Source organism: Melospiza georgiana, chromosome 3 (assembly GCF_028018845.1).
Source record: "Melospiza georgiana isolate bMelGeo1 chromosome 3, bMelGeo1.pri, whole genome shotgun sequence".
Taxonomy (NCBI): Eukaryota; Metazoa; Chordata; class Aves; order Passeriformes; family Passerellidae; genus Melospiza; species Melospiza georgiana.
This window is the reverse complement of record NC_080432.1, coordinates 78,523,555-78,549,477: the sequence shown is the minus strand read 5'-3', so window position 1 is coordinate 78,549,477 and position 25,923 is coordinate 78,523,555. Positions and strand designations below refer to the sequence as shown.

Genomic DNA, 25,923 nt, shown 5'->3' with positions numbered 1-25,923 from the left:
GGCGCGAGCCGCGCGGAGGCTGCTGGGAGCGGCGGGCCCCGCCCCCCGACCAGTGCGGCGCGCGGCGGGGCGGCGTCCGCCATCTTGCACCGGGGTGTGCTGCCGGTGCGGAGCGCTCCGGAGCGGCGAGCTCGCGTTTGCACGGCGCCGGGCGCCGGGCGTGTCCGCCGCGATGGGTAAGGAGGGAAAGGCGCTGAGGGCCGGCGGGTAGGGGCAGCAGAGGCTGCACCGCTTGGGGGACGGGGTGCCCGATGCAGGCCGGTCTGCCGCTGGCTCCGGCGGCACTGCCCGCATGGCAGCTCGGTCGGGGCTGGGACGGGGTATCCGCTTCCTCAGGCAGGAGGGCTCTGCCGTCCTCCCCCTTCCCTGCCTTGCTGCTGGTGGAGGGGGCTTTTCACCCTTTCTGCTGGGGACGGATGAGGAGCGCCTCTCGTCGCTGTGTGTAGCCCGGGCGGGTGTCCGGCCTGTGGGGCTGACAGGTCAGGCGGTCCTGGCGGTGCCGGCCGGGCCGGTGCGAAGCCTGTGGGCAGCGCTCGGCCGGAGAGGGGGCGGAGGGACAGCGAGCCGCCGTGTTTAGTGAGCCCCAGGTAGACAAGAAGGAGGGGGAAAAGAAAAGGTAGTATGATAGGTGTTAGACTATGCACAACAAGTGGGTGCAGTGCAGGATGTGGTGGGTGGAGGGATTCAGTGTTACAGCGGGTGTAGTTTTGTAGCACAGAAGTGAAGGCTCGCGTGGATCTAGATGCAGACGATGTGAAACCAGGGACTGCCAGTCTTCTTGCCCTTATGATGTCTATATTCAAAGCCTTGTGGTAGGATGGAAGCCATAAATGTCTCAGTTTTTCTTTTTAAAAACAGTTTCGATGGGACGTTCCTTCTAGTTGACCCTCTGTAAGTTTTCAGAGAGGTGGTGACTGGGTTACTTTGAACGTGCGTTTCTCTTGTTCAGTCCATTTCTCGGCCCGACAGTTTCACTGGCACAACTAAACTAGCAAGGCTTGAATGATTAAGAAAGGGATGGTGTTCTAGGACTAGATAATTCAGTGGCATTGTTGGGAAAATAAAGTTACATGGCTGGAGATGTCAGTAGTTTACTTAGGTTCTTGTGAAGCAGATACTTGGGTGAAACAGGCTGCCGAGTCCTTGCGATGGTGCCTTAATATCAGCCTAAGTCTGCAGTCTGATTTCCTCACATAGCTTGTCCTCTCATAGCTTAGTCGTCCTTGGTATTCATGGTAAAAAAAAAAAAAAAAGCCAAACAAAAACCTCAAAACAAATTGTCTCAGCATGGAAGTTGCCAGATAATTGTGCATAGCTCAGGAGCTGTATGTAGTTTACACGTTTTCTCCTTGTAGAATTCCAGAGGAGTGATAGTTTGTGTAGAGTGTTGTTTTTAACAGTTGTTTCTCAGATGAAGGCTTCAGTCCTAGCTTTATAAAAAGGCACTGTGCTATTAGCAACCTTTTCCACTCCGTTTGATCGTGCTGGTGACAGAATGGTGAACTATCACTTTTATCTTTCCCCAGCTGATACACCTGAAATGACAGTTAGATTCTAATCTTCTAAATCCATTAAAACAACTGGTAGTTGGAGTGAGACAATAATTTTGTTAGTTTAAAATGAAAAAGAGTCTGCTTGTCTGTCTGTTACTGACCCTTAAATTACTTTCCTGCACACAGTTTAGAAGGAAAAGCACAGCCCTTAGATCCTGTTATGTTTGTGAGATAGTGAAAGTAAAGAAACAATGCCATAAGGTATTAAATGAAGCAGTAACTGCTGCAGGTTTTCTTCTTGGGTTTGTGTTTATTTGTAATACATTCAATGTCATCTTTATGAGAGGAGGAAGGAATTTTTTTTGCTTGCTTGCTGACAGAATCAAAATTTAGCAGCATAATGTCTTTTTAGCAGCTTTTTGTTTTTCAGTTGGCTTGTAAGATGCATAGTTTCTTTTTACAGTAGCTTATGTCCTATAATGCTGTATCTGCTTTTTGACTTGAGCTGTAGTTTAATCTGCAGTTTGGACATGCCTGTCTAGGCATAGGTTTTCTGTGGTTTCCGCATTAAAAATTTTTGTTGATGAACTCGATATTGCAAACAGATGCAGGAATATATAGCGACTGCTGTAGGTATTTTCATTGTACAAGAGATGGCAGGTGTGACCTTTTGGAGTAATTTTGTATTTTTTTCAATAGACAACATGGCAAGCCCAGGTAAAGATAACTTCAGAATGAAAAGCTACAAGAATAATGCACTTAATCCCCAAGAAATGCGCAGGAGAAGAGAGGAGGAAGGAATCCAGCTTCGGAAACAGAAAAGAGAAGAGCAGGTAAGCATCCTGGGGAGCTGTTCACTGTTCAGTGCCTGTGAAACTATATTCAGGGGCCTGAAAGGACTTGAACAGACTCATCCTCTAGAGTGGAATCCAGGAGTGCCAGGTTGAATGTCTGTTTTCTTTGCATTTGTGGGAAGCACCAGGCACAGTTCTCAATAGAATAATAAAAAGATGAATAGAAGCCCTTTTAAGTTACTAGGGCACACAGAGAGAGCTGTGACTTTTAACATCAGTCCATAGTCTAGGTTTATACATGTGAGACTAGACCAGAAGAACACTCATATTTCCAGTAAGAATTTGAAACCTTGCATTCTCTGCTAGAGCTGGGATCAAATTTGGTGTGTAAAGGGAGAAGATTATTTTCATCTTTGATATCATGCTTCAAATTGCCTAAGAGCTCTTCTACACCAGCTTAATAAAGTGGCTACCAGTTAGTGTCTCTGAACTATTATACAAACTTCTGTTCGCATTGAATTTTTAGTGACCAAGTGTGTTGAACATTGTATTGTTTAATAGTTTGTCATAATTCCTCTTCACAGAATGTTTAGTAGTTTCTTGCCAGGAAGGTAAGGAAGGTAGTTTGTTTTTCTGTTTGGTCTAAAGTGGATGACTTTGTCTCCCACAACCTGGAGAGTGTCCCAGGCTCTGGTCTGCAGTCTCCTATGAGGTGGAATGCTTACCCTTCTACTGGGAAAGTGGTGCATGGAAAAAGAATTTCAATTATTTGGGCCAGAGGGGTAAGAGTCAGAAGTGGTGTGGTACTAGAGCACTTATCTCTGAATAGGTTATGCATTGCAGTTCCTGCTGAAAGTTTTGTTTACACATTTTTGTAGTAAATGCTCCCTAGATAAATAATGAAAATAATGGGTGTTTCCTCTCCCGTGCTGACTGTTGTAACTATGAGACTACTGCTATGGTCTGCTTGATCTTAGTTTGTTGGACTGGTTTTCAGCTTTTCCTGACCTGAGAATGAGTTTATGCAGGGAGAGGAGACTGCTTGTGCTCCAGAAGAAATTGTGACTGGTAGAAAGACCAAGCAAGTTTATACTTTTCAACCAAGAACTTCTGTGTTCTTTGAGCGTTGAGAAAGAATGGCTGGTCTTCCAAATGTGCAATATTGTTTCTTGTTCCTTTGTGGGTTTAAATGGAATTAAGCCTCATTTGCACTCAGTATTCTGTAGTTGCTTTGTGTCCAGAATTACGTCCAACCCATAATTTCATCAAACAGGGGAGAGAATGCCTTGGTTTAGGTTCCTGTTGAAATAGAGCTGGATGTAAATATGGAGTTGTTCTGCAGTTTTGGACGTGTAGAACAACAGAAGCCTAGGTCTGTAGATGCCTAGAGGGACAGAACGTCAGGATTTATAGGTGGTTTCATTATTATGCTTACAGGTAAAATCTTAGTCAATGGACTGAGAGCCTATAATTTCTTTCTAAAGGTAGAAATGTAAATATTCCTAAATTTGGTGGTTACACTTGTTGTAAGTGTAGTACTGGAATAAAGATAAAAGTTAGGTTTGGTTCCTAGAAGAGAACAGGTCCATGTGAATGTTTTGCTTATATGCCAGAAAATGAAGAGGCACTCATTTAATATATTTTATTAAATACTACAGTGCTGGTATGTATTCTGAGCATAGACAGTGTGTGCAGCTAATTGTGGAGCAATTTTTGTACATAGTGAACGTTTAATGGTGCATGGTTCAGAAGTTCACCTTGAAGCTACACTATTTTTTTCTCTTCTATATGAAAATTATCTTTCTAGTTTAATCTTTCCTCAGCTGGGTATAAAATACAGGTGCTGCTTAGTAGTCTTCTGTAGAAGGGTGGAATGCAGTGTGCTGAAACACAAACATTGCCTGTGTTGGTGATTTTAGCCTATGGACTAAGGGAGGGGAAAGTAGCTTGTAGAATACTATTTCTTGTTTAAAATGAATGGTAATTATAAGGGATAAAAGGCTAAAAGCAAAAAGATCTGTATCTTCTTTTCTTGTGGAAAATATTATGGATCTTTATAACTAGTAAGAATCTATTCTGAATGTCTATTTTGAAGTGTTGCTGTGCAGTTTCTCAAGATACAGATATGATAGTTTTTCTCCTTTATGTTATCTAAATTTTTGTATAAAATTTCCCTTGTGTGGGTGAATAGGAAGGTGAATAGCTGAAATTCTTTGACTGGTATTGGTGAAAGCATTTCTTGGAGTCTATGTCATCTGTACCCACACTTTGGTTACCCCTAACATCTCCCAAAAATGTCCCCTTTGTTCAGCTGTTTAAACGCAGAAACGTGTCTCTCCCGGGAAATGAAGAATCCATGGTAGAAAGCCCAATTCAGGATCCTGATGTCAGCTCTACTGTTCCTATTCCAGAGGTAAATACTTCAGAGTGTGTTTACAATGTTATCTATTAGTGTGCATAGTACTACACTTTAAGAAATCTTCCTTGCATTTTTAGGAAGAAGTTATTACTGTAGATATGATACAGATGATTTTTTCAGATGATCCTGATCAGCAACTCACAGCAACTCAGAAATTCAGAAAATTGCTCTCTAAAGGTAGGTAAACATTGCCTGTTTTTTCTAGTTGTTTCCTTCTGTGTTATTATGAATTATACTTAGAGTCAGTTAATATTTTGTTATGTTTTATTTTGAAATAAATTTTGCAGAAATTTGTAGTTCTGTTTATAAACTGCCAGTTCTCTTCTGACCTAATGGCTAAATACAGAAATCTTCGTTATTTCAATGTTAAGTCTTTCAAAGTAAAAAACAAGAATGTTTTTGATTAAGGTGTCCAGGACAGTAACTAACTGCACACTAACATACTTAGAATAATTGTTGCAGTGATTCAGCTTCTCCTCCCATTCTCTCCTCATGGGAAAAAAAAAATTACATGGCGGGCAAAGAAGAGTTGTAACTTGTTTTTGTTGGGGCTGTAAAACATGCAGTCTTAAGGTGATGCTGGTATGTTTACAGCATGATGGCTAAGGGTGTGCTTGGTCTTTTTAAAATGGCATCCAGTAGCCATAATTGCTCTTCCAAACTGTTGTTCAGTTTGAAGGAAAAGTGTTTTGTGATGTTACTAACATGCAAATGGTAATAGTATGTGTTACTGTTATTATATGTAACAGGGTGTTTACTACATTGTACCACTTCATAGAGAAGATCCTGCAAGTGAAAAGTTTGTAACTCCTTCTGGAAAGGAAAGGATTGAATGAAATTTCGATGAGATCTACAAATCATATTCATGGTCCTTGTCATACTGAAAAAGGAATTTATTTGGTCTTTTAACACAAATATGTTTATTTTTATTCCCTAGAGCCTAATCCACCTATAGATGAAGTCATTCAAAAACCGGGAGTAGTACAGAGATTTGTGAAATTTCTAGAGAGGAGTGAAAATTACACTCTACAAGTGAGTTCAGCTTGTACTGATTGGGGGTTTTGAATGGGATTAGAAACCCTCCAAAAGAGCTTTGGAAGGCACATGTTGTTTTGTTTGGTGGAGGTTTTGAATAACCAAATATAATTATTTTTCACCACTGAAGCCATATGTTTTCATTATTGCTGCTAAAAATGTGATTTGATTTTGTGAATTTCATAGTAGTCTTTAGGGTCATATATTCAGCTGGACAAAAACTTGGGTGTTGAAACAAAAGGTGTTCAAGAGGATTTACAGAATGGTACATTAAGATTATCAGCAATGATGTGTGAGCAGAATCTGTCTGACTAAGTGTTGAATATATTGTAGTACTTTTCAGCTAAAATCTTAGGAAAAAATACAGGAAACTGACGGGCTTGTTTGAAATCCTTTTAGAAAATCTTTGAGAAAATATCTAATTAATGGTAGGAGTAACTAGTTCTGTCTGCTCCTCTGTGGGAGTAGCACTTAGGCCTTGTGGACATTTGTTCTAGAAGAATTAACTTAGTATTGAATAAATAAAAGTTAATAGTGACTCAAAATCTTTCTTAGTTCTGTAAGCCAAAACCTAAAAATAATGTAGTTAATGAAAGTTCTTAACTAAATCGAGATTTTGTCAATGCCAGGTTTTTTATTGTGTAGAGTACTATAAAAATAACTGCATGTCAATGGAAAGGAAAAAAACTTGGAAAATGAACCTCTGAAACTCTTATGTCAAACTTCGTGTCATGATTTTGAGTTTTACTGTTGAGTGGTTCAACATGATTGTTTGTGTTCCTCAACAGTTTGAAGCAGCTTGGGCTTTGACAAACATAGCATCTGGAACTTTCTTACACACCAAAGTTGTAATTGAAACTGGAGCTGTTCCCATTTTTATTAAGTTGCTTAGTTCAGAACATGAAGATGTACAGGAGCAGGTAACTGTCTTCTTGAGGGGTTTTTCTAACTACTTGAAATTCAGTTATGAATATCTCTTTTGGGATGTGTGGGATTACAGAGGCTTTGACCCCCATTTGCCTACTAGCTAGTTGATCTGCCTGCAGGAAGATAAAAATTTACTGTCACTATTTTTTCCCATCATGGATTTTTTTTCTGTTCTGTAATATTTGCTGTAAAGAGTATAGAATATTTGTACAAGTTGATTTGCAAGTATATATAAATTCACTTGGATGTTTTGCTTTTTAAGGCAGTGTGGGCTCTTGGGAACATTGCTGGTGATAATGCAGAATGCAGAGACTTTGTTTTGAACTGTGGAATATTGCCACCTCTCTTAGAGTAAGTATTGTAAACTAATACTATAATATATTGTATGTGTATCGATAAATGAAAACTTCAGCTTAGAATTTACTTGCAAAGAATATAAGTTTTTGTCTAATTTGGGAATCATAACAATATAATAAGAAGCAATTTGATGTTTTGGATTACACGAGCTTCATGCATATGTTTAATTAGTTCATGACTGGAAGCTTTTCTATGTTTTCAAAAGGAGGGAAGTGTCACTTCACAGGTATGAAATTTCTGTATTGTGCCAACTCGGTGTTGTCAGATTTCTGAATGTATGAGGTGTGAGACATAATTTGATTCCCTCTTGTAGGTTTCCATCTGCCTAGGAATGGGCTGTTTTCTCCACTATTGTTCAGTAGTTCCAAGCTCTAGTCTTCCTATTTATCTATTTGCTTGCTGAGATGAGCTGACAGAATAGTTGTTACATGAGCTGTATTCCACAAGATTTATCTTCACTAGGAATATCATTCCAGTATTTACTATGTGCTTACCATTGTATTTTTATCACAGGGAAAAATTTGCACAAGACAAATGTTACTCAGTTTGTTACCACTTAAAGTAATAAAATGAAACATTTGTAAAATAGCTTAAAATAGCAGGGGAGAACATGATTACCTTCACCAAGGGCTTAAAGAATAACATTTTAGACATTTTGTTATATACCTGATTTTTCAGGTGCTGAATCTTTCATGTTCTATTTGGCAAAAACAGAAGTAATGTGTTAATTTTTTTACAAGAACTTTCAAGTTTCAGCTTTTAATGGAAGTATTTTTATTATTATTAATTGCATTTTCTGAATGAAAAGTTCATTTCATGCAGGGTTGCGTCTCCTAGCCCCTTCTAAAGACCCTCAGAAAGGTTTGGTTGAATGATCTTTCATATAAGCAATTGCTTACTTTATATGCATGTATGTGATTTGGGAATGAGACCTCCCAAAATTATGCAAAATAATCTCAGGTTCAGTTGATTTTAAGAAAATAGTTGCAGCATGTAAGATATGATGATAAATAAATTTAAACCTAGTGATCAATAATAGAATTTCACTTCTTTATGTGATGTTCTTTTGGTAACAATACCCAGAAAATTAACTATTTTTTAATAAGACATTACTTTTTTGCTTGTTGTTTCACACAGATTGTTAACAAATTCGAATCGTCTTACAACAACTAGAAATGCAGTCTGGGCACTCTCAAATCTTTGTAGAGGAAAGAACCCACCTCCAGACTTCAGTAAGGTATAATAAAGTAGTAATTTTGAGAAATCAGAAAGCTAAAGAATATTTATGTTTGTAATATTTTATGAAACAGAATCTTTGAATCTGAATATAGACATACTTTTTATGTTTTTAATGTCATCACACAGTCTTGCCCATCTGTTGTATCTGTGAAAAATCATCTACTTTGGCACTGATCAGCAATAAAATCATATCACTTAGAAACTTGAGACTGTAATCTGGTGCAAATAGTCATACACTGGTGTGAAGTGATGGACAAATTATACATTCAGCACTAAACCATGTGGGACTGTATTTTCTCCAGAACTGTTGTAGAGAATGTGAGTTATAGTTGAAGCTTCCTCAATTTTTTTTTTTTTGTTGTTCTATGATTGTGAGTGCATGCTGCATGAATAAAATGTTGAGTTTCCTGCTCTGTCAGATGCAGTTAAATCAGACTATGATGACAGAGAGAGCCTATATGCTCTCCCCTTTTTTTTCTTTTCTCTAGTTATGTGGCTATAAAGACTCTAGAGACTAGTAGGACTTCTAGTTTTTTTTCAGTATGAAATTAATTTTGGTAAGGTTAATGACTTTAAAAAACATGAACACTGGATAATCTGGTAGAAGAGACTGAGTTTAAATGATCATTAAAGTTAATCTAGAGAGAGTTTTACCTCATGAGTTAGTAATTACTAACTAGTATTTATTGCTACTTATTAATTCTTAAAAAGATATTAACAAAAAGGGGGGATTTCTTATGTTTGTTAATTGATCACCTCACAATGACTCTGCCTAACCTATATCCTTTACTAGTGTTTTGTTCTGGTAGTGAAAAACCAGGATTTTTTGCTGCCTGAATACAAAACCTCACAGGAAAAGGATGCCCTATAGGCAGCTGTTAATAAGACCAAGTCTTCTGCTTTTTGCCCTTTGCAATAGCAGCAGTTGGACACATAATAGAGACTGAATTTGCATAACGCATGTAGGGTAAAGAATCAAGTTCTACAAAGAATATGAAATTCCCAGGCTGTGCAGCAGACATCTGTCAGGTTCCAAATGGTGCTAAGATGGTCTAGTTCACTCGGCTCTGCGTAGAAGTTACAGAGATGAAGGCCAGAGGGTACAGTGGCAGTGAGAACTGAAATGAGACATTGTTTGTTTCATCAGTACAGTGAATGTTGAGTGCTGTGTGAGTTACTCTAGGTTGGTTATTACAAATAACTGCCACTACTTCTGCAAAGCCAGCAAAAAAAAAACCAAACAAAAAAAAAAAAAAAAAAAAAAAAAAAAAAAAAAAAAAAAAACCCCAGCAACCCAAACTTTTATTACTTAGAGATTCTGCTCCCTGAATGATTAAAAAGCATCAGCAATTCCTGTAAAAGCAGATGATTTTTTATTTAAGCAGAACAATTATTTACTTAATACAGTACCTCTCAATAAATAGGCTGTGATTCAGAATTTATCCAATTTGCTGGTTTGAATTGGATATCTGGTTTAATTAGAAAGTGTTCCACTTGGGTCCTCATTCATTAATGACCTTGTGTACCTGAGCAGCAAATGGTTTTGCACATTTATGCCTTTGCAGAGTGTTCTCTGAAACTTGAAAAGTATGGAACACCTAATTTTATGCAATATTTTTCTTTAACCTAGGTTGCTCCTTGCTTAAATGTTTTGTCAAGACTGTTGTTTAGCAGTGACCCGGATGTATTAGCAGATGCTTGCTGGGCCCTCTCTTACCTTTCAGATGGTCCCAATGATAAAATTCAGGCTGTTATTGATTCTGGAGTGTGTCGAAGATTGGTAGAGCTGCTTATGTAAGTCTTCTTCTCACCAAATAAATGTCTTATAGTACTGTTAATGTTAAAATTAAGCTGTGTTTTCTCACCTGATGTCATAATTTACTTTTATGGAAAGTGATGAACATGAATTCAGTCTGAAATCTTTTCAGCTGCTTGCTAGCTTGCTTGGCTCCTGCAATTATTCCTGACATTGACAGTGAAAAAAGTTTTCTCCAAAGTATTTCCTTATATTCCTTAAAATTTAATGTGGGAATTCATATACATGAAGGAATAGAAGGGCAAAGACTGAAGACCAATGTTGAATTGTAAATTAATTTATCTTTTTTTTATATTTATTTCACTATTGTACTTTCCTTTCTATGATGTATAATTGCTTTACAGACAGTTCTTGGACTCAGTGAAGTCCAGAGGCTGGCTGGAGCCATTTTTAAACTGTTCCAGTATATTTGGGTTATGGTTCATTATTTTCCTGGAAAGGGAGACTAAATCCCTGTGTTCACATGGGACTGCAGAGTAGGTCTGGGATAGTAGTTCCCAGCACAGACAGCTCAGCACACTTCCCCGTGAAAAGCTCGCTTTAGTAGCTGTCAGTACAGGGAAGATTGCTTTCTCTTCCATAGAAGCTCTAAGACAACTGTGTCATTTCCTTCCCCCACACATCAGGCAGCTGAATATGGACTTCATGTGCTGGCTTCTAGGATTATTGACTCACAAAAGGGGTAATTTTGCTTACAAAATACAGTAAACTTCAGTATACACCTCATAACACCCCCTCTGTTTCTTTGCCTATTGAACGACACATGTTCCAGTATCGTATTTAATAATACTTGAGCTGGGTGAAATGGATCTGCTGAGCAGATTGCTCTAAGTTGTGTTGTTCCATAGAGGTGCTCAGTCTTTGAATCAGCAATTCAGTTGTGGGGTTGTAGTAGTCAAATTTGGCGAAACCGGGAAAGCGCAATTAGTAATACATTGTTTTTGATAACTAAATACTTAGCATCTGAAGTAAACCCTTGTTTGCTGAAAATGCAAAATTATTGTTTTAACACTTGGTAATATCAAGCAATATAATATTTGTCTCCAGGCATAATGATTACAAGGTGGTATCCCCTGCATTAAGAGCAGTTGGAAATATTGTTACTGGGGATGATATCCAAACACAGGTAAGACTAGTTGATTTAAGAAAAGTTATTTGGCAAGACAGAATTTTGTGAAAACTTTAACAAAATACATATCCAGTACAGGTATCTGCATATGTCACTGAAAGAGGGTTTCTAGAAATCTGTGTTGTTGATTTGATAGTTTAAGCATCAAGTTAATACAAGAATGAATTTCTCTTTTTTTTTTTTTTTTTTTTTTACAGCATTGTGTATAAAGGATTGCCTAGTTTCTTTCTTTGACTGTTGCGTTTTTTGGATTTTTCCCCTTCCTTTCAGGGGGTTCAGTTACTTATTATGGTTCCCCTTTTTCAAGTCTTAAAGCAGTCAAGGTTTTCACTTCTAAGCTGTGTTTATACTTAATTTGTCCATGAATTTGTGTGTGATAGTATTACTGATGTAATTTATTCTAAAGATCTATTTTAATAATTTTAGACAATGGCATTGATTTTGAAGTAATGGAGGAAATAGGAAGATAGGTCCTACTTTAAAAATAATTGTCTCTGAAAGGCTGGCAGTACTAGTGTAAACAGACCATAAGGAAAAATGTAACCTACATGATTTGTGAGCCCTAGAGAAAAGGATTTTGCTAAGTAATTAAATGAAAAACCTTATCTCTTAAAAAATTAACAAATAGCTATACAAATTAGATGTGCATTTGTCAGTCATTTTGACTTATTCATATTTTAGCCTTAAGCAGCCTTACTTAGTTTTGCTATTGTCAGTCTTTGGGTCTGAATTTAATTGAAGGCAGATTCTTTCCAATTGCTGGGTTGTCTGATCACACACTACAGCATTGAACACTAATTTTGCAGGATATGGCACTTTGTATAATATAAATGTGTTGCAAGGTCTTTTGAAGTCCGCTGTAAAATGATTTTATATTTATATATGTATATTGCACAAGGCTATATATAGTACAACCCAGTTTTCAATTTTTAAATTATTTTAGGTGATTCTAAACTGCTCTGCATTACCGTGTCTCTTGCACTTGCTTAGTAGTCCCAAGGAATCTATCAGAAAAGAAGCATGCTGGACTGTTTCTAATATAACTGCAGGAAACAGAGCTCAGATTCAGGTAAAGCCTGGGAATTGGTTACTTGGTTGGTTTTGTTTTCATTTTACTACTTGATTTTCCTGCACAAGATGTAAATGGATAGCGCACTGACTCTGTATTATTTGTTTTAGTCCTAACTGTCTATAATTTTACCTAACCTAAATGGTTTTTTCTAAACTTTGAGATATTATTTTAAATAGAAATAGCTGTCACAATTTCTACTACAAATTTGTCCAGTGAAAAGTGAATTAGTTTATAAATGGTGAATATTTTACTTGGATAAAAGCCCGACATGATGTCACCAGCACTGAATTGTATTGTTGTGGAAACTACTGCATCCTGAGTGTTGTTCCAGGTGACTGGAGCTATCTGACAGAAGGTTCTGGTCAATAAAAATGAGAATCCTGAATCAGAATACATATTCTAAAATTATTTTTTCCCCTTCTGCTTCAATCAGAAATGAAAATGTTACTTCCTGATGTAACTTATAACATGTAATAAAATCTCCAATTACAGACATAGTCTCTCAATGAAGTACACAGGACCTCAGTAAAATGCAAAATTTTGTTTTGAGGCTTGATCTTCAGTTCAAAAACTCAGGATGCTTTGTATGATTTTAAAATGGGCCAATCCAGTAAGCTGGGCTCTGCCCACCAGAAACAGAGAAATAAAAAACCCAAGGTTTTCTGATGGCCACTGCTGTGCAATGTTGGAATAGTTCTGAACTTCACTTTAGCATTTATAGTTTGTATGGCATCATCTAAACAAAATAATCTTTGCTTTAATGTCAGCAGGCATCACTAATTCTTGTACTTGAGGCTATAAGTGTTCTGAAATCTTTATTAATGGCTGTAAAATGTTACAATTTCATCTCTTAGGCTGTTATAGATGCAAATATTTTTCCAATATTGATTGAAATTCTCCAAAAAGCTGAATTTCGCACCAGAAAAGAGGCAGCGTGGGCCATAACTAATGCAACGTCAGGAGGAACCCCTGAACAGATCAGGTGAGTTTGTGTGTGTTACTATTTTTTCTGCTTAAGGATCTATAGGGCATATGGATTTCTGCATTTGAATCTTGACAATCATCGCAACAAAATCGTAAACATAGCCTCATTTCCTTGAAACTCCAACTTGAATGTAGAAATTCAGAAAAATCGAAGTCCGTGCAACAAACTTCATAATTAATACTACTTTTTTTCAGGAGTGTTGCACCTAAGGGTGCAACAGGCTTATCTTCTACAGCTGATATTACATTGTCAAACACAATTGGAATAGCTAATGAACAGTTTCAGTGTTTGAAAATGGAAAACTGGGGGGGTTCTTTAGAAAACTTGTGCAGTGGGATTGTATATTTGGGGACAGACTTCAGGGATTTTAGTAGTTTCTTCACGTATTTTAACTTCACTATTACCATTATTTTAAAGCAGATATCTAAACGTGCTCAGAACTGAGTTTGATTAAACTTTTATTGTCAGTAGCTATTTATGTGCTGCAAAGATAGAATAAAATACTCTCTGGTTTCTCTGAATACTGTAGAATAATGATCACTTTGAATCAGTAGCTGATAATTTGATGTAAAAGTTACTGTATTATATGAAAGCCAGAACTGAAAGTGATGTGACAACTTTTCCAGCATATTTGGGACATCTGTTGCAAGGAGTATGCTCTTATTTATAATGTAACTAATCCTGATTTTCTTATAACCACTAAGTGTTATCAGAGGGATAACTGGGATAACAAAGTGTCTTGTTTTTTTGAATCTCTTTTAATTTCTTGTTATGTAACATTTGCTTATAATGTAACATTTCAAAATCTAACGTTTTAAAATAAATTTTAATTCAGGATCTGCAAATGGTGGATATGCATATAATACCATAGCAATGGCTCTTCATCAAAAATGCATTTATATTACTAGTGTCATGAAGTTTTAGTCCTCCTAATTTCTCAGGATACTACTGCCTAACTGCAGGACAGTTTTAAACCTCTGGATTAAACTGTATTTAGGCAAACATCGCTGTCATCATTTTACTTACATGCTAGAGAAGCAGGGACACAGGTTATGACTTGTGAAAGTTCATACACAATTTTTTTTCAAAATTGTGAAAAGGAGTGGGATACTCAGAATCCAAATATTTTTATCTTTGTATTTACAGTTGCATCCTTCTCTTTATAGTAGGTGATGCCAAAATCTTAATGGATTGCTAGTGTGGTCTGTGTTAGCACAGAACAATGCCCAGTGTTCTTACATGTATCTTAATGTGTTTACCTGATATTTTTAGCACTAGAAAATTTCAGCTGCCTGAGAAAAGAAATTCATGATAAGTTTTTTTCTTTTATATTAAATTAAACCCACCTGAAGATTGTAGTAAAAAGAATTTTAAAAGAGTACAGATTTCACACTTCGATTAGGAATACACACATTCATGTTGTTTTATTAAGATAAGTTGTAATATTTATTTCATTTTGGGCTAAGTTTCTCTTTGTATTCTTGCATGTTTTAGAAATTCTGTTGTTTCAGCCACTTTTTTTAGCAAAAGTAAGTGTTTATAGCAGTAGACTGGTATGTCAGAATAGATGTTCTGGATTATCAGTTCTTTTCCCCTTCCTCTGTTTTGTTTCTGTTATAAAGGTATTTGGTAGCACTAGGTTGTACCAAGCCTCTTTGTGATCTCCTGACTGTGATGGATTCAAAAATAGTACAGGTGGCTTTAAATGGACTTGAAAATATTCTGCGTCTTGGAGAGCAAGAGTCAAAGCAAAATGGAATCGGCGTTAATCCTTACTGTGCCCTCATAGAGGAAGCCTATGGTAAGAACACACTTCTTGTAAAACTGCATACCTGAACTTCCTTATTCCAGGCTGTAAAAACAAGACCACTGTGAGTCATTTTCAAATTTGCAGGTAAGTTTTAATACAAGAATTACTCCAAGCAGAAGTAGACATAAAATATCACAAAGTAAGTAATGTTACATTTAGGGGAAAGCAGTTAAATGCAGACAACATCTGGGTGTTTGTCTGCAGACAGTGGAAATGTCCCTCTAGAGAAACATTCTCAGAAGGGTTTAACACAGGTGTCCCAGTCTATTGGAACCATGCTTTGCATACATTTATCACCCATTCCTAAATACAGTTTTTGATACATAGTCCTGTCTGCTACAGTTTCATTACCAGCAGGGATGTAAGATCAGGGTTTATTTAATTGATACTAAAGTTGGATTACTTTTTAATATAGTAAATATAGTAACAGCAAAATCAACTTCAGGTCATAAAACAAAAAGTTTTTACTTTTGCAAGTATTTTGTTTAGTCTCTTATACAAGTTCTTGAATTAAACCTCTATATAAAGGCATTCTAATTTGTGGAATCTCATGACTGGATTCTTTCACAATTGGCCTATAATGAAACTGGCATTCTTTTTGGAGAATTGCCTTTTTTGTAGCTCTGACAAAACAAAATTGTCAGACATTTGTATTTCAGAAACTGCTAGTAACTAATAGAACTGTAGTCCTACTTGACCACATTGCATCTGATTAGGTGGTACTAACTTTACAGTAAAGTTGTCTTTACATCTGAATTCCCTGTTACTGAGTTCACTTTTTTAAATCAAATGCATGCTTGAAGAACTTAACAATTAAATGTGTAAGAGGAGTAAGTACTGAAGACTTTAATGGAATTTATTGTATTACAGATTTTCTGTCCATTCATAATTTTAAGTATTGACTCTCTAGGCTCTCTTCTTTTCTTTAGCACTTAAGCATAGGCTGCTGAAGCTGTAGAGTATAAGTTCAAGTAAGGAAATCAGCTGATTATATCACCATCATTGCTTTGGCCTCTGCAGTCACTAGAAGGGTTCATTTGAGCTCTTTCTAATCCAACCTAAGTGGAAACTACATTACCTTAAAAACCCAAACAGAAATTTTATATTAATCTAACTAACTGCCTAAGCACTAGCACTTAACCTCTACTCCTTTGGCTGAATTATGTCCTCTACTTGCAAAATTATAAGCTTTCCAAAAGGTAGTATCTTTAAATCTTACAATTAATTCAAAAAAAGATACCAGACTGTGCCTAGTGTTTGCTCCATGAGTGGAGATAGAATTTAGAGTTGGGGGAGACTTAAAAATAGAAGAACAGAAATTGGGATATTTGTTTAATTGAAATGCTTCTAGCTTAGTTTTAAAATGAGTTTGGACAGCAGAAAATGAAGACTAGAAATACATCGGTTAGGAAATTAAGAACCAGTGATATCAAATTAATTGAGGTGACTTGGGATTGCATCTTTTGTTTTAAGAAGTACTGTTATACTATAAGCTTTTTCCATTTGAATTCATCATTCATTTAAGCAACTATATTTTTGAAAATTTTCTATTTTGAATTTAGGACTTGATAAAATCGAATTTCTTCAGAGGCATGAAAACCAAGAGATCTACCAAAAGGCTTTTGAACTCATAGAACATTATTTTGGTGTTGAAGAAGAGGACTCTAGTATTGCACCTCAGGTGGATGAAAGTCAGCAGCAGTTTGTGTTTCAACAGCAGGAGGCTCCAATGGAGGGGTTTCAGCTCTAAACTACTGAAGTGAATATAAGCATAAAATTTAAACACTTGTATGGTTTGGGTTTTTTTTTTCTCAGAGGTCTTTTCTTTATGGCCAAAGTTAGAGGAAAAGCAGAATATGTTTTACAGAAATAGATGAAGAAACAGCTCATGCACTTTTATATATTGTGTTAGAGACAACTGTTCTCTGTTTTGTATTTGTTTTCTTCATTATCTCTTATGTACAGAAAAAAACTGTGAGTAATCATGTCTAAGAGCATTAAATGTGATTTAACAAGAACTGTGTAGGTAAGACTTGGTAGGATTTTAGGTAGTAGTTCTGAATTTTTCATGTAGTCTCAAACTTCATATCAGCAATACAGTTACTGACAGTTGAATTTTTGGCAGTAGGCTTGACTTGCCCAGTTTCTATCAAATCTACCTCTTGTATTGAAGCAGAAACATTGCTTCAGAACTAAGGCATGAAATAAAGATGAGCTTGTAAGAAGCTGAATTGGAATGTGAAAAATATTTATTTAAATTGTGAAACTTTTATGCATTACTTACTTTACAACACACTGTTGGAATTTATTTATAAAATGTATTTAAAGACATAATAGATATACATATATAATACTAATTACCTAATATAATATTGAATATATGAAAAAGTACTTTCTGAGTTACGTGGGAAGAGGACTATTTCAGAGGTTTTCAAATTGGAATCAGCAGAGACCTTGCTGGTATTAGATGTTGGCTCTGTAATGAAAGCTGCTAAATGGCATTACAAGTCAGCCACAACTGCAGTACTTTGCAGTGGAAGCAGTTACCACAAGAAGGCTGCAATTAGGACTGACAGAAGGGTGATGTGCACCAATCACCAAGCTGATGTTTTAGAGCTGTCTTCTGTCAAGATGTGGTAACACCACTTTAGTTTGAGAAACATTGCAATGTTTGCCTTTCAGTACAATAGCTTCTTAAAAGTTTAGACAGTAGGTGTTGTTTTTTGACCAAGTATGCTACTGCCACTTGAATTGTTCCTTAGGTTAATGAATTTGGTTTGCTTTTGGTAAGACAATGGAAATACTGCAGTGAAAAATGAATAGTGAATCACACCAGTTGAAGGAAAAGTTTGTTGTACTGTAAATAGCATTAAGTATTTGGACACCAAAACTAACTAGAAGTTACTGTCATTAAATATTTAGGTTCTACAATATACAGTGTTTGCTGTTAAACACTAAAAGATACAGAATTCTAATATTTATGTTAACAGTTTTGAGTACAGAAAAATGTATGCTCTGCTTTGACTTGCATATAGGTAGTGTTTCTGGTGTATTAGTAGTATATCTCATTTGGAGCAATTAATACTTTGGGTTAACTCTGAAGTATTGCTATTTTTTATTACCTGTAATTAATGTATTAACATCAAACTCCTGGGTTAAGTGAAATCTGTGACATATGAGAGCATTTCATGCTTCATAAAAGGCTGCAATTCTAACTTCAAGTCACTTACCCATGGCACTGTGCTTGTCACTAAATAATATTTTAATGCACTGAAAAATACAGGTTAAAGGTGGTATCATTTACAGTACCATTTTATATTTAGAATTTTTTTTACATGCAAGTTAAGATTCTAAGATGTTTCACTTTGATGTTACAGCAATATATTCTATATTGTAATTGAATGTGGGACTTGAAGTGGATTTTCTAAATGAATGGTCAGTTTTGACTAAGATAAATTTGGGAGGGAAGCAACCTCCCTTTGAGGTCTTTTTAGTGGAAGATAGAAGTGTAAGAAGTGTATATAGGAGTGCTGTTACTTTATGAACTCTGAATAATGAGATATTTTAGCAAATGACACTTTAAAGCTAGATTTGTACAGCATACAACAGTTTTGAATAGTGTGATAATATTGAGTACAGCTGCCAAATTTTCATATAATGTTAGGTGATTGTACTTATGCCCTTTTTACTCTCAGAGTTTTAGGTTTTCATACACCAACCCTCATTCTTTCTCATGATCTCCCAACTGCACATCTATCACAGAACAGGGTAACAATCATGGAAATCTACCAAGGTTACTAGCAAATGCTGAATTTCAGTGTTCTAGTGTAAGAGAAATATTCAGGTAACAGGGTATTCCTTTGTTTCTAAGAACCTTGTTTTGATAACAACCAGCTGTGCCTGCTTTTTATTTGGAGAACCCTGTAAAACTACATTTATAAACCTCTCTTATTTAAACCAAATCTCAACTATGAAAATCTTAATTGAAAGACTTGAAAATTAAGAAAAGAGGGGAGATTTAAAGTGTTACATTTGTTTTGAAAGAATGTTTTCAGTTGTGTGGATATATATTCTATCTTGTGGACAGTTAGTGACTGCACTTTACACATTTAGACAAACTATATTTCATGCCTCTGATAGATTTAAATGGAATAGTTTGAAAGGGGACTAAAATTGATGGACTTAGGATGATGAAAATCTTTATTTAAACTCAACATTTGGTTTACCCTGATATTGTTAAAAAATAATAATGAAAATTGTTTAAAGGATGGTCTGTCCTATTTTATCGCTGGGTTTATATCACACTTTGTTAGAAGCACATAAATGAACAAAATAAAACCAGAGATTATGACTTAAGGTCAGCTCCGGTGTACTCATTTGCAGGTAGGGGCATGATTATGATGATACCTAAAGAGATGAAACTAGTATGGAGAGGGAAACAAAACTGTGATATGAAAATCTCTAAGTTTGGCATTTTATATGCAATCTAAAGTGCCCCATCAGTTACAAAGTCTTTTTAAAAATACAGGGGTTTGGGTTTAATTAAAAGGGTACCATTTGTTCTGCTTAAATGTGAATACTAACTAGCTAATCTATGCAATTATGCAGAGCATAAGATTTTTTTTATTAGTTCCCTACTCTTGTTACACTGAATCATATCTAATTTTTTCATCATTGCACTTTCTTCTGAGGATTGGTTCATACAGCTTTTTAATTTTCTAGTATTTGCTTTACACACTGTTCATAGCAGCAATCAGAAAATAGTAATAATGTTGGAACAGAAATGTTTGCTGTAGAACAAGTTTGCAACTGGAAACTATTTATTGTTGGGCCTGTCTTTAAAAAAATAGTAAAGATGCACTATTGTCTTTCCTCCATGGTTAATCTCAGTAGGTTTGAATTTATTAAATTGTACAGCTGAGGATTTTTGTTATAAGTCTGCAAATTGATATGTGGACTTAAACTGTGACCTCAAGATTTCACTGAAATCTGGAATGAGAAATTCTAGATACTTATGGCACAATGTCTTACATATATAATGTCAGAAATCTAAATTACCTGTATTAACTTCAGACAGTAATAGTGCATCTTTAAGTCCAGGCCAAAGGCCCATTACTGTAACAGAACACATATAAGTAGTATGCAATATTATGGAATGTTAAATCTCCAAATACCATACAGAAACCAATAAAACCTATTTTACAGATGTTTACTGTATTTATTTAGTGATTTCAGTAAGTGTTGCTTCTTAAAGCTAAAAAATGCAAATACCATTTTGAATACAGCATTGATGCCAATGAGTTCCAAGTGGCAATTTGTGCACTGAAACACTGCGACAGAAAACTTCTTGGGTGTAAATATTTTGTGGTTATCTAACCAAACGTATCTGACATTCTTAGGAAACTACCTCATCCCCTTTAAAACTAATTACTGCTTTTAATCATATGCAAAGCATTCTAAATATTTTTAATTATATGCAACAAATATCCTGAATATCTTCCTAATGAAAGAGCCATTCGCTTTCTTTTTGTGATGCTGTAGCTGCCCTTACTGGCTCTAGGGTGTGCATACTACAGTTGTCCATTTAGGGGTAAAACTCACTAATAGCTCTCAGCAGCAGTTAATTTTGCTCTTCCAAGGACATTCAGATTTCAGACGAAGTTACTTGGTCTTCGCCTCCGCGGCCAGCGCAGCCTCCTCCCGCCACTTGGCCTTCTTTGCCAGGTTCAGGCTCGTTAAGGACTCATGGCGTGCGGCAGCCTGAGGAAGTAACAGCGACGGAATGAGGGTGCACCCAGGGAAAGCTGCGCAGCCTCAGGAATGGGCAACATCCACTTAGAGTGCTGGGGGTGACAGAGACTACATTAGCTAAAGCTTGAGCAGCTCTCAGCTCCTGCTCTTGGTTTTCACAGAATTCCATTATTTTAAAGTACGCTACATGGTCATACCTCACCTTCTTAGCTGAGGCAATCACCGCAAAGCAGGCAATAATTGAGAGCCCAATCATGATGTAACAGGCTTTCACTCGGGCTTTGTTTCTTGCCTTGTCTAGCATCTCTGGCCTGCAATTAAAGTAGTTGAATTGAGTCATTAAAAAAGGCAAAGTATCTCTTCAAAGCATTGCAGACATAGCATCACAATTAAAAAAATATAAAATTAGCTTCTGAAACAAGCATCTTCAGCTTGCTGTGGTTAGTTATGTATCAGCCATTTTTTGATCCTAATCTGTTTCCCATGGCAAAGCAACATTTAGTGGATTTAGACTGTTTTTGGGGTTTTTTTAAGCTGGGAAAAAATTGCTCAGGCAATAAATGTTTGCTTTTAATGCTTGGGATAAATACACCAGAAATCACACCCTAAACTCTATAAACATAGTGAAAATTGAGTGGGGTTATCTGTTTAAAACAGATGGGAGTTTACCATGTATATGTGGTGTTGGATGGAGTAAAAGTAAGTTCCCTTTATTCAAAGTTAACTTTAGAAATCAATTAGTGCTATATCTAACCTGTTCAGATGGTGTTCTGTAGGCTATGGACTTTACATCCTTGGATTGTTGATTAAAGCAGCGTTTGTACTACAAGGTTTTAGTTCTTTATTAAAGCAGCAGCTTGACAGAAAGTGGGCAGCTGATGTCAGCCACCTCGCTATTTCAGGAACGCACACCTAAACAAGAACAATCTACAGGATTGTTTTTTCTGGTCATCAAAGGCAAAAATAGTGAAAACTGCTGTCCTCTGTTTGGCAGTAGTCAGTGCAAAGGAGGCATTTTACATCCCAGCAATCTGCTTTGGTACAGCTCCCATTTCCACCCTCCTCTCTTCTGAGCCAGCAGCGTGGCCCTGGGGAACCAGCAGTAGAGGAAATAATGAAAATTGTCCCAAAACCTTCAGCTAAGTTTTTCCAAGTCAAACATTATACTTTAGAGTACAGTTTTTAAGATATTCATAATAATACTGGCTGTGCACCATTTTCCTTTTATAATTCGTCATGGGAATGCTTTATACATAAATAGATATATTTGTAAGATATAAGTACATGTTTTATACGTATGTATAAACCCAGAACTATGTGTGTAAAAAGAATAGTTGCATAAAGAATTGATTTTGTATTCTAAGTAAACATGTTGTAATGCTCTCTTTCCTTCAAAAAATCTTTAGATTTACTTTAAAGAGTAACATGGGGCAGAGCTGGGGATTTGACAGTGCCTGTGAGAGCCTGGAGCAAGGCTGGGTGCTGCAGTGCTGTGCTCTAAGGTTCGGTGTGGTGGAAGAGGACGGGTCCCATGGGTGGCAGTGCTGTACCAGCCCCTCCTTGCCCGTGCACACCCGAGGGGCACGTTGAGCACACTCTGTTTCTTGCAGGTGACTAACAATGCCTGCCGTTCTAAGGAGCTGCTTCTGGTTTGTACAATGATAAAAATCATCTTCTAAACAAACTGCACATCAGACTGGCACGTAGGATCGTTAATCCAATAATCCATTTGTGGCAACAAAAGCAAAACCGTAAATGTTATTAGTCTGATGTATTAGCCTAATTATATTTCACAGTGCACTAATTGAAACTCCTCTGAGGCAGATTTTCACTTTCTCCTTGCTTTCTGCATCTGCTTTAAGGAAAACAGACAATGTTCTTCCCTAATTGCATATTAGGGTCTTTGCTATTCAGTCCTTAATCGAGACTCCAGGCAAACCTCTGCTGAAGTGAGCAACAGCTGGGGCTTTAAAAAAAATCCCAAAGAAACCACAACAGCCTTGAAAAAAGCCTGCAGATTTGTTTCATTGTACAAACAATCTTCAGCAGTTAGGTTGTGTTCACACCTTGAAATTCTTCGTTTGACAAGTTAAAACAGTGCCACAGTTGAGCCTCAATTACTAACAATCAACTACTTCTAGTATATTACTACTTACAGTATTGTATATTGTAGTATAGTCTTACAGTTCTAAAAATACTTTGCACAGTGGTAACACTCACCTGCCAGGCCAGAAAGGAGTGATTTTTGTGCATGTGTCTGTATGACTGACAAATGCCATGTCTTTATAAACATCTCCTGACAATTTGAATAGCGTTTACAGCTCCTGAGACATGTCTGAACCTTCCTCTAGAGGAAGATGGTGAAACTAACTGCACAAGATAGGCTAAACTGTCCAGAAAGCCACTGTCCAACTCAGCAAACTCCAGTGAAACTGTCAGGAACCAGCAAGAATAGTCAGAGGATGTACCTGTTGCTTTACACAGCTCTGCACACTGTTTATTCTCCACGTATCACCCAAGGCACGGACATACTGTGATGATAAAAAGTAGCATCCTGGAGGGATGTCTAACATGCTAACATCCTCTGAAAAGGGAGCCTTAAACATTAGCGGGGTTTCAGGTGTTTAGTGCCTGACTCCCTTAGGGGTTGCTAATTTTCAGCAAGTCAGAGAACTGTAGAGTCTGTGTGGTTTGGGTGGGAAGGGACCTTCATCATCTAGGATCACCTAGTCCAGTGGGTCAGCAAGAATAGGAGACTGAGGCCATGTCAAGTGCTCCGTTTTCCTTGATGAGGGCTTCTTCTCTCATTACCTCCTTCCCTATTTTTCCTCAAATTCTATAATAAAAAATTGTTTATTGTATGTAGTCATTCAGTGACAGCTCCCTTAGAACAGTTGATGTGAAATATAAACAAAAATATTGTTTACCAATAACATCCTTCTCTGATTGCACATTAGGACTAAGCAAAACAAACAAGCCAGTACATAAATGTAACCAAGGCTGTCTACTCAGATGGATCCATTCTTAATCCCAGGCTCTAGGGAATCTAGCAAGGAACATTTTCTCATCTTAACCTCTAACCAGGACAGGAAATTCTCTTGCCCTCTAATTTGTTTCCAAGTCTCAGTGTTGTAAAACCGATCGTTTTAAGCTCTGTGGAAAAGCCTTAAATTTTCCACAGAATCAGGATCACAGCACTGCTTTCCCCTGAGCTCCATCTTACGCTTGGACAAGGCCAGCACACTTACGGGATCCTCTGAGGAATCTCTTCTTCTGTCTTGAAACGTCCAGTCCAGAGGAGGATTTTCTTGTCAAACTTCGAAGGTTTGCAACTTGCAACCACCCTGTGAGCCTGCTCAGCTTAAAGAGTAAGAAAAAAACCCCACTTTGTAAACTGTGTACTAAGAGAGAATTGTGACTGACAGTAAGGTGTAGAAGGGAAAAACCCTACCCATTTTGGTTGTTGTAAGAGTAATTTAGGGATTAGATCTCGCGTTTCGGCTACGCAGAGTCACCTCCGCGCCGTTTCTAGAATATCCCCGCACGCAGCGAGTATTTCTGCGGGTCTGATTCGGCCTCCCCTCCGCCGGCAGCTGTGGCCCCCCAAACGAGCAGGAGAGCGCTCGGGACTACCCGAGCTGTGCTGCCACCATAGGGCCGCCCCACCGGGCAGCGCAGCCCTGCTCCCTCCCGGTCCCGGTCCCGGTCCCGGTCCCGAGCCGCCCGCCCGCGCATCTCCCCGTCAGCCCCGGGACGCAGCCTCTTCCCCCGGCCCGGCGGGCAGCCCCTTACCGCGGGTGGTGCCCGGGCTCCGGGCGGGATCCCCGGCGGCCGCGGCTCTCCTCGGCGCGGGCGGACGGAGCGGCGCGGCGGACAGCAGCCGCCCGGGGCGGAGGCGCGCCGGCAGCATGGCCAGGGTGGCGAGGAGCGGCGGCACCCTCTGCCTCAGCGGGACCCTCTGCCTCGGCAGGACCCTCTGCCTCAGCGGGACCCTCTGCCTCAGCGGGACCCTCTGCCTCGGCCGGACCCTGTGCCGCAGCCGGACCCTCTGCCTCAGCGGGACCCTCTGCCTCGGCAGGACCCTGTGCCGCAGCGGGACCCTTTGCCTCGGCAGGACCCTCTGCCTCGGCCGGACCCTGTGCCGCAGCCGGACCCTCTGCCTCAGCGGGACCCTCTGCTTCGGCAGGACCCTGTGCCGCAGCCGGACCCTTTGCCTCGGCAGGACCCTCTGCCGCAGCCGGACCCTGCCGCAGCGGGAGCGACCCCAGCCCCGCCCGGCCCCCGCCCCGCCCCACCCCGCCCCGCGAACCCTTCCAGCCAACCCTTCCTTGTCGCCGACACCCGGCGAGATCGGTCCTCCCGACAAGGCATCGTGTTCACTTACTACACTCACGGATTGCAGCTCAAGTGAAGAAAGGTCACCGTCCGAGACAAAACTCAGCTAAGGAAACAGACGCGGTAGTTCAGCTTCATGTTAGGACGTGCACCTGCTGGAGCGAGTCCTAAGGAGGGCCACAAGAACAAGAGACCAGGAGCACCTCTTCCGGGAAGACAGGCTGGGAGAGCTGGGGTTGTTCAGCCTGAAGAAGAGAAGATTCCAGGGAGGCCTTAAAACACCTTCCAGAGCCTAACGGTGTCCCACAAGAAAGATGGAGAAGGGCTTTTTACGAGGGCATGTAGTGATTCCTATACTCCCATTACAAGGAGTAATGGCTTTAAACTGAATCAGAATGAGTTTAGAATAGGAAGGAATTCTTTCCTGTGAGGTTGATGAGACACTGGCACAGGTTGCTCAGAGAGGTTGTGGATGCTGCATCCCTGGAGGGTTTGATGGGGCTTTGAGCAACCTGGTCTAGTGGAAGGTGTTTCTGCCCATGGCAACTAGATGATCTTTAAGGTCCCTTCCAACACAAACCATTTTATGATACTAGGTAGAGTATAAGTTCTGCAACACAAACCTGCTCACATCTGTGTTTCTGACATTTTACTGCTTTCACGCTTAAATATACTGATTCTCATCACAGGCTTTTCCATCTACTTCAACTGAAAAAAATAAAAATTGTTGGTTTTTTTCCCACATCCTGGACAGAGTTTGA

At 38.4% G+C, this 25,923-nt stretch overlaps 2 protein-coding genes across 2 annotated transcripts; one reads left to right on the top strand and one right to left on the bottom strand.

The window, feature by feature from the left end:
• The first annotated feature begins 72 nt into the window (after nt 1-72).
• KPNA5 (karyopherin subunit alpha 5) lies at nt 73-16,859 on the top strand. Its single transcript, XM_058020506.1, has 14 exons — nt 73-176; nt 2,193-2,326; nt 4,599-4,700; nt 4,784-4,883; nt 5,644-5,738; nt 6,530-6,661; nt 6,931-7,019; nt 8,163-8,262; nt 9,895-10,058; nt 11,128-11,206; nt 12,153-12,278; nt 13,136-13,263; nt 14,889-15,067; nt 16,639-16,859. The coding sequence occupies exons 1-14, from the start codon at nt 173-175 to the stop codon at nt 16,824-16,826; spliced, it is 1,620 nt and encodes a 539-aa protein (XP_057876489.1). The 5' UTR covers nt 73-172; the 3' UTR covers nt 16,827-16,859.
• Nucleotides 16,860-20,367: 3,508 nt separating this feature from the next.
• Nucleotides 20,368-24,737, bottom strand: FAM162B (family with sequence similarity 162 member B). Its single transcript, XM_058020507.1, has 4 exons — nt 24,620-24,737; nt 24,076-24,187; nt 21,030-21,138; nt 20,368-20,836 (listed from the first exon to the last, which is right to left on the bottom strand). The coding sequence occupies exons 1-4, from the start codon at nt 24,735-24,737 to the stop codon at nt 20,738-20,740; spliced, it is 438 nt and encodes a 145-aa protein (XP_057876490.1). The 3' UTR covers nt 20,368-20,737.
• Nucleotides 24,738-25,923: the final 1,186 nt, after the last annotated feature.

Coding starts and splice junctions, on each gene's coding strand:
- KPNA5 (XM_058020506.1), top strand. Junction 4,884..5,643: donor CAGAAAATTGCTCTCTAAAG/GTAGGTAAACAT, acceptor TTTATTCCCTAG/AGCCTAATCCACCTATAGAT. Junction 7,020..8,162: donor ATATTGCCACCTCTCTTAGA/GTAAGTATTGTA, acceptor TGTTTCACACAG/ATTGTTAACAAATTCGAATC.
- FAM162B (XM_058020507.1), bottom strand. CDS start 24,737: ATGCTGCCGGCGCGCCTCCGCCCCGGGCGGCTGCTGTCCGCCGCGCCG. Junction 24,188..24,619: donor GAGCCCGGGCACCACCCGCG/GTAAGGGGCTGC, acceptor TTACTCTTTAAG/CTGAGCAGGCTCACAGGGTG. Junction 20,837..21,029: donor TGATTGCCTCAGCTAAGAAG/GTGAGGTATGAC, acceptor TTACTTCCTCAG/GCTGCCGCACGCCATGAGTC.